At 42.4% G+C, this 15,431-nt stretch overlaps 1 protein-coding gene across 2 annotated transcripts; it reads right to left on the reverse strand.

Moving 5' to 3' along the window:
• Positions 1 to 59: 59 nt before the first annotated feature.
• SLC25A43 (solute carrier family 25 member 43) lies at positions 60 to 15,373 on the reverse strand. Of its 2 annotated transcripts, none has more exons than XM_089536773.1 (5): positions 15,004 to 15,373; positions 13,838 to 14,079; positions 11,734 to 11,906; positions 4,317 to 4,451; positions 60 to 227 (listed from the first exon to the last, which is right to left on the reverse strand). In XM_089536773.1, the coding sequence occupies exons 1-5, from the start codon at positions 15,273 to 15,275 to the stop codon at positions 132 to 134; spliced, it is 918 nt and encodes a 305-aa protein (XP_089392899.1). In that variant the 5' UTR covers positions 15,276 to 15,373; the 3' UTR covers positions 60 to 131. The 2 variants fall into 2 exon arrangements, with proteins under 2 accessions (XP_089392899.1, XP_089392898.1); XM_089536772.1 differs by lacking the exon at positions 60 to 227 and adding an exon at positions 2,256 to 3,232.
• Positions 15,374 to 15,431: the final 58 nt, after the last annotated feature.

Below are 15,431 nucleotides of genomic sequence, written 5' to 3' on the forward strand. Positions count from 1 at the left end.
GCAGGCACACTTTGGTCCTAAAATGTCCCTCTCTGGCTGAGAGCAGCAACAACCCAATGTCCCAACAGCCACAAAGGAGCACAGAGCTCCTACATCAGTGAGAGTGACGCAGGAGGAGGATTTAAGCAGAGTTATTTCATTTCACCTTTGGATGACAAAACTCCCTCTTTTGCAACCCTGAGAAAGAGATAAACGCTGTCAGCTTTAATCACCACGTCATGTGTTTCCTGGAAAAGGTAAATTTAATATCACAAAATTAATCACAAACTGTTATTGCAAGGCAATTGTAAGAGCAATTTTTGACACCAGCATAACTGTATGCTCACAACTAAAATGAATAGTGTACACAAAGACACACAAGTTTTTCAGATCCAGCTCCCTCCTCTGTGTGTTTACACACTGATGTGCTGTGTGCTAGAGGCATGGGAAAGCTGAGTATACACTTTGTCACTCTAAAAGTGCAAGAGGTTCTAGGATCTCAAAGCAGATGAGACGCAAGAGTCTCTGCAATACACAGTGGGCACTCATTGCCAGAACATGCTCTAGCAGGAGCCAATCCATGCAGCTGGAGTACTACTAGCATCCTATCCTCAGGTTGTACCACTTACAAATGCAAGTGAGATGGGGTTTATGTGATTAAAGGTGTACTCGAACTGGTCTGCAAACTTTCATGGAGGTTCTAACTTGATTTCTTTCTGTATATTTTCTTATGTGTGTTTGGATTTTCGATGCAGTGAGGCACTCCATCATGAGACATCCCACCACTCATATTTGCATCCTTACCAGTGTAGCTGCATACATACAACATTCCTCATCTTGATGCCAGAACTTGGAGAAATTAAGTTTTTGAACTACCCCTGAATCCATGCTGTTGGTAGATTTAGGGAGTTGTAGTCCGAATACAGTGGGCCCTTGATATCCGTTGGTTTGATTCTAGGGGCCCCTGTGGATGCTAAAATCTGTGGATGCTGATGTTCCATTATATACAGTGGCAGTGAAATGGTGTCCCTTATGTAAAATAGCAAAATCAAGGTTTGCTTTTTGGATTTTATACATTTTTGGAATATTTTCAAGCCGTGGCTAATTGTGATTAAAAATTCCATGGATAAGGAGGGCTGACTGTAAACCTTTCCACATCTCCTCATCTTCCATTCCAGATAGGCTGAGATACAACTCCCCTTGCCCCCACTCAGCACAGTGACCATACTGCTGGACTGGGGATAATGGGAGTTGGAGCCCAGGGGATTTGGAGAGCATTGGAGTTGTTAACTATGAAATACTTGGCAGGGCTTGATTTCATAGTAAATATGTACTGGATTGCATTCTAGTAGTGCAATTCTCTACATATCTATTCAGAAGCACATTCTGCTCAGTTCAAAATGTGTGCAGGATCGTTCAAGACTAGACAGTAGAGCATACAATTCTGCTTGTCTAAAGTCAGGTGTAAAGGCGGAATCCATCCCTAAATATATCAGCCAGCACATTTTCCTCCTATATTGCCATCCCTTCCCACTGCAAAAGCTCTCCAAATGGTGACTCAAACCCCACCATCTTTTAAAATCCACCTATATTTTTTCTCTTAAAAATGGTGATTTATATTGTGGGAGAAATGCAGATCAAATATGTCCTCTTTGGTTTTCTTGTGCTTTTCGATTATCCACCGCATGTGCTTTTTAATTTTAAAAAACAGTTCAGTATTCCAGTGCATGCAGGCAAATACCTGACTTCCCCATTTTGGCATTGTCTCTGTTGAAAGATACTGATGCAGGGCCCAAAATGTTACCTCCCAACAAGAGTTGATACTCCTTTTCTGAGGAGTCTGTCGTGCTGAAGAGTATGGGATGCATCCAGTCTGTCTCCCATAGATGGATCCAGGGCTCCCAAGAGCAGGAGCGGCAAAACTTTGGTCCTCCCTGATGCTTTAAACTATAGCTTCCAAAATCCCATCCTATTGGTCATGTTGGGTGGGGCTGAGGCTAATTGTAGACCAGTTGTGAATGTCCAAAGGCAATGCTTCCAGAGGTGGTGAAAGTGTGCATCTTGAGATTTTGTTGGACTGCAAATCCCAGCAGTCCTAGTTAGCACAGCCAGTGGTGAATAATGCTGGAAGCTTTGTGCCAAGATTATTTAGAGGGCTATATTCCTCCAACCCTGCAATAGAAGCTCAATACCCACCTTCTTTTAGCTGCCTCTATGGGAAATGAGTCACAAGTAAAGCAGAATGAGGTGGTAGAATGGACTACACTATTTCAGACTGCAAGTAAGGTGAAATTATATATCCAGATGCTTCTATACATCGGAAGGCACTTGGCAGTCAGCCGGCAAGGATGGCATTTTTCTCCTCAGAGTCTTTGCTTGAATTTGAAGCAGAAAGTTCAGTCCACAGGAAACTACTAAAAAAACTGCAAACACCTCCAGTCCATGTAGCACCGTGCAAATGGCAGTCAGCAACATCAACTAATTCCTCTGCACATATAATTTAAGACTATAGATATTAGGTAGTTTTAGGCCTCACATGGGGAATGTGTGGCCCTCCAAATGCTATTGGATTTCAGCTTGCATTCTCCCTCATATCTGGCTGTGGAAGCTAGTTGATGGCAACTGTAGTTCAAGAACATCAGGGGCCCAGTCACACTACACACTTATAGTTCCATTCTATGGAATCCTGGGGTTTGTAGTTTGGTGAGGCACTAGAGCTCTCTGGCTGAGAATTCCAAATGCCCCTCTCTAAACTGACAATCTCAGCATTCAATAGGACAGAACCATGGCAGTTCTGCTATAGTGCTATAATTGAGTACTTTGCACAGTTTGTGCACAATTATTGTACTGTGTTTGGCCCCTAGAAGACCACACTCTCTCTTTTCCCCCCAAGGTAGACCTCAACTGAAGCTGGCGAACTTCAAAGGTTTGATGGGTCATCTAATACTGTAGGATGGGTTTTATCATTCAGTGACCAGTTACATACTATTAACTCAAGTCCAGTGTCTTCCTTTCAGCTCTCCACAACGTTCCTTTAGCAATGTGACCTTTCATTACAGAAAATGCTTCCCGGGGCTTAAAAGTTTCTTTTTCCAAGGAGCTTGAATTCTTGCAACTCCTGGGGTTGTAAACTCTGATCCACACCTGGTGTTAGCTTGTAGCTTAGCGGGGAATCAATGTAACCGTTTCGATACAGGCAGACGCGCTTGCAGAATTCAAAAGTGCTGAACATGACCCCAAAATAAGGGACAATCTGTTAAAAAAACAAGCAAACAAACATATCTGAAATTACTCACATGTTCGGTGAGTCTCTAAACTTCAAGGTGAGAACTTTACAGAGGTGGTCCTAGTCTGTGAAAAGTAGAGTTGCAACTTCTAACTGGTAGATGTTTCAAATCTTTAGCAGATTAGCTGGAGGGAGGAGTACTTTTATTGCACCAGCATGCATGGTTTACACAGAAGTAAGTCCCTTTATATTCAGTGGATGAAACCTTAAGTAAATGTGCATATGATTGCAGCCTTACAGTGCAATCCCGTGCAAGTCTACTCTGAAGTAAGCACATAATGGAGCTTACTTCTATGTAAATTATATGCAAGATCGTGCTGTTACTTAACAGCAGCAAATTTTAATATGAGCTATTTCTTAAGTGGTGTTCTTATAGTTCAAGTCAAATATCCATATCTCATGTCTAATCTGTACTGCAGGAATAAGGCCATTTGACACTGCTTTAAATCCCAAGGCTCAGTGCAATGGAATTATGGGGTTTGTAGTTTTGTGATATTTAGGAGGGAAGAAGTGGTGCTCCAGATGTTTTTGGGCTACAACCCCTATGATCCTCAGCCAGCATAGCCAATGATGACAGATGATAGGAACTGTAGTCTCACCACATCTAGAGAACCAAATGTTTCCAACTCCAATTAAAAGGAAACTCAAAGTATCCATATTTTAAAATAAACATAAAACTGTAAATAACTATATCATTGATGCTTTACAATAGAAGCAGTCTAGACGCATCCTTCCAGATATAGTTGGACTGCAACTCCCAGCAGACCTAGCCAGCACAGTCAATGGTAAGGGATGCTGGGAATAGCAATTCAACAGCCTCTGGAGGACCACACAACTCCCATCTCCTTATTTATAAGGTCCATTAGGGTGAATTTAAGTTAATGGCCAAGTTTTATCCACACAAGGCACAAAGTTTTTAAGGAAAAGTAGGAGCCTCATACCAGGAATGATTCAAACAAGTCATAACATGGTTACAACATTGTGTGGCTAAAACAAACATTTAAATCAGTTCTCTAAAAAGGAATAGAACAATGGTAGTTGTGGTACATACCCTCAGTAAGTTAGCAGTGAGTCCGTTCCAAAGAGCAAGCACTCCTTTTGTCTTCACGGTTTGCTTAAAACAATCTATCATGCCCACAAAATGGATGTCAACCCCTCCGTTATGGGGGAGGCAAGGACTCTGAGCCTGCTCCAGAGAGAATACACAGAACCATTTCATAACAATAGAATCCATTCCATTTAAAATAAAGAGGATCTGTTTCTGCAACTCTCAATTCCTAAAGTACAAGCAGGGAATGCAGGGAATGCTTGACCCTCCAAATGCTGTTGAACTCCAACTTCCAACAGTCATAATCTGCATCTCTAATGGTGAGGAATACTAGTGATTCTCATTCCTGCCCTAAAGATACAATTAACTCACTATGTACTTCTTCAGAAGCAGATTGTTCATGGTCCTTTTATAGGGGATAACTTCCCAGGTAAATTTGCATAGAATCAATGCTTGGAAAAAATATTTTTTTGCCTACGCAGGCTGGTTGATTCTAGAAATCTTAGTTTTATAAGTCACTCTAAAACTTTGTACAGTATTTTCTCCTGACAACACAACCTCATATTGTTGGTGTTGTGTGCCTTCAAGTCATTTCCCATTTATGGTACCCAAAGGCAAAATTATCATGGAGTTTTCTTGACAAGAATTTTTCAGAGGAGGTTTGCCATTTCCCTGAAGCTGAGAGCATATGAGTTGCCCAAGATCATGCTCAGAGGAAAGTTCTACCAAGTTCAGTGGGGCCTTTCAGCTAGGCACAAGACAGCAGAGAACAAGATGATGCTCCCTCCCATTCTGTATCCAAAACCCAACTGTGGAATATCTGTACTTGCATACAGTCGGCCCTTCTTATACACGGACTTTTTATACACGGATTCAAGCATCCACGGTTTGAAAATGTTTTTAAAAAGTATACATTTCAAATATCAAACCTTGATTTTCTAATTTTTATAAGGGACACCATTTTGCGATGTCATTATATTTAATGGGACTTGAGCATCCACGGTTTTTGTTATCCACGGGGGATCTTGGACCCAAACCCCAGCGTATAACAAGGGTCCACTGTATATGTACATAATGAGATATTTTGGAGATGGAAATCTAAATACAAAATTCCTTTATGTTTCATATACAGCTTATACATATAACCTGAAGGTAATTTTATGCAATATTTTAAATAATTTTTTCATGAAACAAAATGTGTGTACGCTGAGCCATCAGAAAGCAAAGGTGTTACTATCCCAGCCACTCATGAAAAAAGTTTTGGTTTTTGGAGTATTTCAGATTTTGGAATTCCAGATAAGAGAGACTCAACCTGTACAACTCTCAACTTTCCCAGGGTAGTTAGAAGCTCTGGCCTTTGAAGTGATTTAATACACATTACCATCTAAAGGTGTGTGTGTGTGTGTTGGAGCTGTAAAACCATTCAGTCCAGGATCTAAAATTACTTGACTGTACCACTGGCTTAGGTGCTGGACTACAACTCTAGAGACCACAATTCAATTTCCAGTTTGGCCATGAAACCCACTGGGTGACCTTGGGTGAGTCACACTCTCTCAGCCTCAGGAGAAGGTAATGGCAAATCTCCTCTGAACAAATCTTGCCATGATAGATTCACCTTAGGGTCACCATAAATTGGGAACAACTTAGAGGCACAGGACAACAACAAACCACTGGACTGCATATTTTGCCCATCCTATATTCTGTTGTGTAGAAGCTTCATTTACTTCTCTTGCCTGGAAATTTCACTGAACTTACTGCAGGGCTTGGAAAATTTACTTTACTCGACTACAAGTCTCACAATCCCCCAACAAACATGGCAAGTAGTCATCCCGACTTGTGGGATTCTGGTGCTTGTAACCTAAAAGAACGCAACTCTTCCAAACTATTCATCATCGTACCCTGACAAGCTCTGAAACTGCACTCTCCTGACCCAACTGTTTGGATTTCATATGGTGAAGGAAACTACGAACTGTGGACCTCTCTCCTTCTCTCTGGATTAGTTCGCAAATAAATGTTAAGTGATATTTGCAAGGCCTGGAATGAAATGCAAAGAAGTATAAGTTAAGCCATTAAGGACAGGCTTCATTTTCTTCCCTAATTCTTCAAGTTTAGAAAGCATATGACTAAAACTTTACAGATACAAAAGAGATACCTATGTTACTAATTCTAACCAGAAAATGTTCATGCCTCCAGGAAACAAATGTTTTTTCCTACTGTGATTAGATGTGGTTTGCTCACAAGGAGCGAACTGAGGCAGAACCGACAGCCTTTAGGCTGTATGCAAGCATTCACAATCACCACATCTTCCCCATGTTAAAATCATGCAAAGAGAGAACCAGCACAGCAAACAACATTTCTTGATCTATTTTCTATTTGCAGTGGCTCCTTTTATTTTACATCCCTTTATTGTACGTAGGAGACAAGGCAAAGGTAAAATTCCTCACCTGTAATCTCAAGCAGGACAACTAACTTGAACAGTTGCCTTTTTGCCGCTTAATTCTGTTATACATACAAAAAGCCTGAGCCCTGATATATACATGTATATGGAAAGCTTTCTCCCACAGCCTCTGTACTGTCCAAATCAGGCCTCAAAACACCTCATGAGAGGTGCTAAGCCTCAAGTGATCCCTTCTGTCAGATGGACGCATAGTGATAGAATATGAGAGGCTTCCACTGCAATATTATAATCTTGGCAGCTTCTGTAGGCTTGCTGAAAGATGAACCCCAAAGGCATGGTTCAACTAACTAGGAAGTACCTTTGAAGAGACGAGTCAGTTAAGAATAAGTTTTTTGTTTTCTTTTTAAATGAATGGACTGAATCAGCCACCTTTTAATAAATTAATGGATTATAATTTCAATAAATGTTTTCACCCACAACCAGGTCTGTATTTGCTTGCATCAACAGGAGGGGTGGTGAAAAGTGTGGCTTGTGGGTCCCATGCAATTCCCAAAGACTTTTTTCAAGACTTCCCCAAAGCCACCCAATTTCATTTTTGAGGAAGAAAAAAATACCCCCAAAATTGCCCAAATTATCACCAAATCCTACCAAAAAGGAGTGGTTTGGTTTAATTCTCAAACCTGCCTCCCCAAATTTTATTTAAGGGACACAATTTTACTATGCCATTGTATTTAATGGGACATAAACATCCACAGATTTTATCTACAGGGGGTCCTGGAACCAAATCCCAGCAGATAGGGCCCACTGTAAATCAAAACCAAGAATTCACTTCCAGTTTGGATTTACCTTTATTTTCAGTCCATTTTGCTGTCTGGAAGAGCTAAGAGCAGCCTGCCAGGTGAAAACTGGCACCTGTCTCTGTCTTAGTTTCCCACCCCAGTTGAGAATTATACATTCAGGCTGGAATGAAAGCATGCATAGGCTGCATCCATACTTCAGAAATAATCCAGTGTGACACCACTTTAACTGCCCTGGCTCAATGCTATGGAATTCTGGAAAGTGTAGTTTATTGTGGTATCAGAGCTCTCTAACAGAGATGGCTAATTGACTCACACAACTACAGTTCCCAGAATTCTATAGTACTGAGCCATGGCAGTTAGTGATGTCAAACTGGATTATTTCTGCAGTGTGGACAGTCCCATAGGGAACCTTTGGGCCTCCAAGTACACTGATTTACAACTCTTGCTTGGTCCTGGGTAGTCAGTTTGGATTTTTAGAGTTGCAATAGAAAGCCCCCTGAATAAGCTGATTCAGCGACAATTGTTTTCCAAACCCATATGACATTCTACAATCTCTTCTGTTTATCTTGCTTCTAGATGGTTTTTCTCCTCCTAGCCACCAACGCAGCCTTATCAAAAAACCTACCAGCCAAATAGTGATTTAATGGGTCTTTTTTTCCTTGTGTAAACTGCACTGGGGAAAAAAAAGAGAGCTGAACATTGAGAAGCCAGCCTTTCCTACGTAATGGCAATGCCACAAATAAAATAAGATTTTAAATAAGAAACAAAACACCAAAATAAATAGAAGGGTCGAGAAGAAAGGAAATACAGTAACTAGAAAAAGCATTTCATTCAAAATGAAGGCAAACATGAAATAAAATATAGATGCAACAGAGACAGTGCCATCACACAAAATAGGGGAAAGAATATTAAAAGCTATGCACTGTTTTGAACATGAGGAAAGTAGAATTAGGAAATCTTTACTAAATAGATAATCAATAAAGACAAATGTCATATTGGACCCTTGTAAGGGAGAAGTCATCATTCTGCCAGAATAAGATTTCTTGGAAACCAAGTTCTGGGCTGGACTATTTGTCCCAGGCTTGCTAATAAGGGATTAGAGAAAAGAAGTAACAGAGGGAATTTATTTGACTTAATCTGAAATCTAAAATAAGCACACAAAATCCTTTTGAGGGTTAGGTGAACAACAACAATAAGGGTGCCTACATACCCTAAAGGCACCAGATCCCATCTGATCTTGGAAGATAAGCAGGATCAGCCCTGGTTAGTACTTGAATGGGAGACTGCCAACAATGCCAGGTACTGTGGGCTACATTGCAGAGGAAGGAACTGGCAATACTGTTGAGGTATGGAGCAGCATTGAAAATGTTAGACGTGGCAGAGAAGCTAATGGACACTCACTGCTCCTAACCAGGAATTGGTTGCAGCTGTGGCTCCAGACAGCAGGTGATTGTCCAAGACTGTCGCAGAGTGTGCCAAAGAGCAGCACGTAGCACTTATGTAAATATGCTGTGTCATCTGGAATGGTGGACAGTAATCCAGGTAGCACAGGAAATTGTACAGGAAGGGGTTGAGCTAGATTGCCACATGGCAAAAGTGTATATAAGCTCAAATCATCATTGTACAGTGTGGGTTTGTCTGTGTAGCTTTGTTCTTGCATGTGTGTTTGCAACAATAATAAACAGTGCCTCTTTGGAGAAAAGCCTCGCAGCTGTATTTCCTGGCAAAGCTCCAGTCTTCCAGTTTGTCTATCTACTCACAAGCTTCCAAGATTACTCTGCATTTATCTCTGCATATTTTCCCAACAAATACTCCCCCTGACGATTCTTTGCCTAAAAACCTCTTAAGCAATGAATGGGATTGCCATAAGTCCATAGGCGACTTGAAGGCCCATTTGCACACACATAGGATGAGTGAAATTGGACATTAAATCCTGCAATTTATAGCTGAAGCTTCACTCAAAGCATTGGGAAATCTGATCATTCGGAGATGTGCTACAACTATTATCCAAAAGTGAACCTTTGCCATAGCCCAGGATAAGGAATTTTGGGAGTTGTAGTCTCAGATTTCTTGAAGGGCCATAAATTTCCCATGCTCATCCTACAGCAGCACTCAGAACACTTTTGTTATTGGACCTTTTAAAAGTACAACAAATAAACAGCATTCACTCCTGAATTGATAAGTAGCAGAAATAATAGCATGTGAACCAGAGTTTGGAAAACTTTTTTTTAAAATATTACAAATCCCTGAAACTCCTGGGAAATTCTGAGAACTATAGTCCCTCCCCACCATCCAAAAAGGAAATTTCCAAGTTCTGCACTGAATACTTAAGTTCTGTTACACTATTAAGGCAAGTAGGTTTATCCTCCATGAATCTGTCAGATTCCCCTTTTAATTCCCTCTAAACTAGCGCCTATCGTTGCAGTGAATTCCATAAAATGGCCATTGTGCAAAGAAGTACATTCTTTTATTGTGCCAATTGATTTCATTGGGTAAATAAGACCGGACTCCAGACAATCAGTCTAAAGCCTTTTTAAAAAACACGAGAAGAGAGTCAGACTGGAAGATGAGCCAATGAGTTTACAAGAAAAGAGATTTCACTTCAACGTTAGCAAGAACTTCTTGACTGTTAGAGCTTTTCAAGAGTAGAATGGACTGTTTTAGAGGATGGTGGAATATCCTTCTTTGGGGGTTTTAAAACAGAAATTGGATGTCCATCTATTAGGAATGCTTAGGGGATTGGAGCAGATGGCCTTTGTGATTCCTTTCAACTGTATAATTCTATGGTTCTCCATTTGCCTTTCAGGTTGTTGGTGCACCAACAATAAGCAACACACCTGGTACTGACAGCAAGTCAGTAAAGACTTTTGTACACCTGATAACCTTTCTGGATGACTGGAAAGAGAGCAGAACCTTCCACATTCTTTCCCACAATCCAAGGTCTTACACAATGTTGTTGGTCTACAGCAAATATCATCCCTAGCCAACACAGTCTGCATCCTCATTGCAGAAATAATCCAGTTTGACACCACTTTAATTGCCATAACTCAATCCTATGGAATTCTGGAAAATGTACTTTTGTGAAACATTTGGCTTTCTTTGTCAGAGAGCTCTGGTGGGATAAAAAAAAACCCTATAATTCCCAGAATTCCATAGAAGTGAGCCATGGCAGTTAAAGTGACATCAAATTGGATTATTTTTGCAGCACAGATGCATCCTGAGTGTAGTTTTATGGCATAACTGCAGGACCAAGACCAATGGAAACTGTTATGGGATGTCATAGGATTCGAACCCTGGTCTTCAGAGTTGTAACCCAACACTCAACTATGCTGTCTCTCAAACCTTTATTACAGTGTTTCTGCTTCCCACACCCTGGTGCCCTCCCAACATTTTGAATAACACTCACTCATGACCACTAGCTGTGTTTACAGGTGTGCAATCTAAAAAATAACATGACACAAAAGGAGAAGGGCATGGCAGTGACTAACAAAATGCTAGCCAGGTTTTTCTTTCTTTCCTTTTGGTTAACATATGAATTTAAATGTATGGAATTAAAAATTTGAAAAAAGAAGAATAAAAGAAGATCCATCAGCATTCCAATGAGAGAGGAGGATAGTATTTTCTGAGCTTTGTTGCTGTTTGCATTCAAGTTGTTTCTTAGTTACAGGGACCCTACCACAGAGTTTTCTTGGCAAGATTTGTTCAGAGGGGGTTTGCATTGGCTTCCTCTGAGGCTGAGAGCATGTGACTTGCCCAAGGTCACCCAGTGCATTTCCATAACCTAGCCAGGATTTGAACCCTCGGCCAATGCTTAAACCATGACAACAGTCTGGTTCCTTTTTTCTGAGCTAGCAATGATTTTAGCTGAGAGAATAGTGCAACCTGGTGGCTGCAATAAACCTCTACCTTTTCTCTTTCATCACTGAAAGCCAGCTCCACCTTAGAAGGAATACAGTTGGCCCTCCACATCCACGGATTTTTTTAAATCCTTGGATCAACCATCTATGGTTTGAAAATACTAAAAATATAATTTCCAATAAGCAAACCCTGATGTTGCCGTTTTATATAAGAGACATCATGTTACTATGACATTGTATTTAATGGAACTTCAGCATCCTGGGTAAGTCAGAGGCTGCTTTAAAGGCTGGTGCAGCATGCAGCAGTGCTATAAAAACATCATCATCATCAAGCTTTATTTATATAGCACTGTAAATTTGCATACCTGCATTTTCCTCTTGACTGTTTCAAAAGGGAAGGAAAGTGTCTGTGCAACGCCAGCTGCTAGGCAGCCATTGATGAAGTTCTGCAGTGGAGTGAAGCGGAGACTGGGTTCCCCCCAGATTTTATCCAGGTGGGTGTAAACAAGAAAAGAGCCAATGGAAAATGGGATAGCACCTGTTGTGAAAGGCAAACAACAAAAGAAATGTGCTCTTGAATGCTGGTAGATACCAACAAAGTTGATACAAACTGCTCAAACAGGTAAAGGTTGGCAAATTTACTTTTTGTACAGTGATTGATTCCAGGAATCCCCAGCAAGCATGGCCAGTAGATACATATATGCTATTTAGCAATGTACCTTGTCTATGTCTCTAACTTCAATAATGCATTCGCATATAGTGTCCATCTACCCTGTTAAAATAATGCAGTTTGACACCATTTTAAATGCTGCAGCTCCATTCTATGGATTTGTAGTTTTACAGGGACTTTAGCCTTCTCTGCCAAAATGTGCAGGTACCTCACAAACTACCAATCCAAGGATTCTGCAGGGTTGCTGTTAAAATGATGTGAAACTGCATTATTTCTACAGTACAGATGCACCCATAATCTGATCCTGAGACCATCGTAGTCTGGGAAACAGGAAATTCAGCTACATATTCTTACTTGGATATGGACTTGATAGAAGTGATATTATAATAATAATAATAATAATAATAATAGTTTTTATTTGTATCTTCCCGCCTCTCCCAATGGATCGAGGCGGGATCACAACAGAGTTAAAAACACTTGTAATACTGTATTACAACATTAATTACAATTAAAACCACAGCTAAAAACATAAAACATCAATCATCAATCAATCACGGGGTCAGGTGCTCTCGGTCCGTACCAATGGTCTTCATAAAAGGTCAGGAGGATATGCGCGGCGGAAGAGCTCTGTCTTTACCGCCTTCTTGAAAATCTCCAAGGATGTAACAAGACGAGTCTCCTATGGGAGTCCATTCCATAGTCTAGGAGCAGCTATACTGAAAGCATTTTGGGAAGTGGAAACATGTTTGGATGATGGCACATCTAACAGGTTCTTCCCACTTGTTCTAAGAGTGCGGGGCGGATTGTATGGGGAGATGCGTTCCTGTAAGTAACCCGGGCCCAAGCCATGTAGGACTTTAAAGGTAATAACCAACACCTTGTACTGTGCCCAGAAGCTAACTGGGAGCCAGTGTAGCTCTTTTAAAATAGATGTTATATGGTGAAATCTCGAAGAGTTAGTGACCAACCTGGCTGCTGCGTTTTGCACTAGTTGAAGCTTCCGAACTTGATACAAGGGTAGCCCCATGTCAAGCGCATTACAGAAATCAAGACGAGAGATTACCAGAGCATGTACTACAGCTTCAAGGTCCTTTCGGTTGAGGTAGGGTCGCAGTTGGCGTGTCAACCGAAGTTGGTACCAAGCACTTCTGGCCGTCGCATCCACTTGAGATGACAAACACAGAGACGGATTCAGAAGTACTCCCAAACTGCAAACTTCATCCTTCAGGGGAAGTGTGACCCTGTCTAGGAGGGGAGGACAAATGTCCTTCCCCAGACCTAAGGAACCTATGGCAAGTACCTCCATTTTCTCTGGATTCAGCCTGAGTTTGATTTTCCTCATCCAGCCCATTACTGACTCAAGGCAGGAGTTCAGAGGGGAGATGCCATCCTTAGTCACTGTAGCAGTCGGAGACATGGAGAAACATATTTGGGTGTCATCAGCGTACTGATAACACCGCGCCCCATGACTCCGGATGATCTCTCCCAACGGTTTCATGTAAATGTTAAATAGCATGGGGGACAGAATGGCGCCTTGAGGGATGCCAGATGTAAGCTCTTTCCTGGAAGAGCAACTGTCCCCCAGCCTCACCATCTGTCTTGCAATTACAGTCCCTCACTGATTTTCCTCCATGAATTATATTCCAAACTTTTACATCAGAAGTGTGGAATCTTGGATCGTCCAGATATTTTGCCTCAACCCACTGGGCATGATAGGAGTTCTAGGTCAAAACATCTGGAGGAGCAAAGGTTCCCTACCTCTCTCTCCCAACATAGAAAAATTATGTAATTATAGATACCTAATACTGACAGTGAAACGCCACGGTAAAGTGCAGCAACACCTTCCTGATGGTAAATCATATACAAAGCGTGAAGAATTCCTTTGTAGGAAGGCTCCAGTCGGTTCTGTACGATGAGTCGTGTCTTGATGACATCCGTTGGGTAAGTTGCAATGGCGGCCACCATTCCAGCAAGACTCCCTGCCATGATGGAACTCCATTGGGAGATGTGACCCAAATCATCTACAAACAGCATGACAAATCTAGTACAAGAGACACAGGCACAAATATCAACATGGATGAAGTGCGGGAAAAAACATACTTTTCACCATACTTTTGTTTGGCTCATCAGCTATTTATTATAGTGGTACTTGACACTTTGATCTGAGCAAAGATCTTGTACTTCTATGCAGATGCATGTGAAATGCATAAGTCAAAACCAGAGCAACAAACAACAGGTTTTGACTTCTGCATTTCAGCAGCAAATGCATCCCGAATGAACAAGTGAGGATGCATATGGCAAAGAAACGCAGGGAGCTTTTCCTGTCCATCCACTCATGCAAGGATTAAAAGGATAACGCTGAAGCAGAAGCTGACAGTGTTCAAGGGGGCTTGTTGTTGTTGTTGTTGTTGTTGTTGTGTGCCTTCAAGTCATTTCCGACTTATGGCGACCCTAAGGCCTTGGCGACCCTTGGCAAGATTCATTCAGAAGAGGTTTGCCATTGCCATCCTCAGAGGCTGAGAGTGTGTGACTCTCTGGCAAGGCACTGCAAAATGTAGGACGTTCAAGAAAAATGTGGGGCATTATGAAATAAAAGCAAGGGATGCTAATATGAATGTAAATCCATGCTGCTTAGTCCTTTTCAAAATGGAGGACCTTTTGGACTTTTCCTCCTGGGCTGAAAGTTGAAAGGTAGGGCAGGTCCTGGAAAAAGAGGGCCAAGTGTGGTCATCCTGAGGCCAAGGCACTTCATTCAAGACAGCCTTATTGATGTCAATCCATGCTTCTTAGTCCTGCTCAAAAGGGAGGACCTTCTGGGCTTTTCCTCCTTGGTAGGGCAAGTGTTAGCAAAGGAGGGCCCAGTGTGGAGGTCACCCTCGTGGGAAGCGACTGGAAGAAGGCGCACCACAAGGACAACCAGAACAAGCCTCGTCTCCTTGCCCTGCCTTGCCTTGCCTTGCCTTACCTTCTGTAGGAGGCGATCTGGATGGCGCTGTAGGGCCAGAGGCGGAGGCAGGCGGCCAGGTTGCCCTTCCAGAGGGCCCCGAGGCCTTGGCTCCGGCGGAGGCGGCGCCCAGAGGCCCGGAGCCCCCCTCGGGAGCCGGGGAGCCCCACTTGGGCCCCGACAGTCAGCACCTCCAGCGGCGCAGTGGCGCTCAGGCTCACCGCCCCGGCCAGACCCCCGCAGCACAGCCGCTGCCACGCCGTCAGGCGCCCGTCCCGCTTCCAGGTCGCCATCCTCCTCGGCCCCGGGCCGCCGAGCCAGCCCTCTCTCGCCCCCGGGGCGGGACTGGGAGGGAGGCTAGGCGAGGACGGGGACTGAGTGAGGCCTCCTCCTCCTCAGCGCCACAAAATGGAGGTCCTTCCAGAGAAGGAAGAAGAAGGAGGCGGCTA

This window comes from Sceloporus occidentalis, unplaced genomic scaffold (genome assembly GCF_023333645.1).
Source record: "Sceloporus occidentalis isolate IW3139 unplaced genomic scaffold, rSceOcc1.0.p SCAF_8, whole genome shotgun sequence".
NCBI lineage: Eukaryota > Metazoa > Chordata > Lepidosauria > Squamata > Phrynosomatidae > Sceloporus > Sceloporus occidentalis.

Coding starts and splice junctions, on each gene's coding strand:
- SLC25A43 (XM_089536772.1), bottom strand. CDS start 15,275: ATGGCGACCTGGAAGCGGGACGGGCGCCTGACGGCGTGGCAGCGGCTG. Junction 14,080..15,003: donor CAGATCGCCTCCTACAGAAG/GTAAGGCAAGGC, acceptor CTCTTGTACTAG/ATTTGTCATGCTGTTTGTAG. Junction 11,907..13,837: donor CGTTTCACTGTCAGTATTAG/GTATCTATAATT, acceptor CTTTCACAACAG/GTGCTATCCCATTTTCCATT.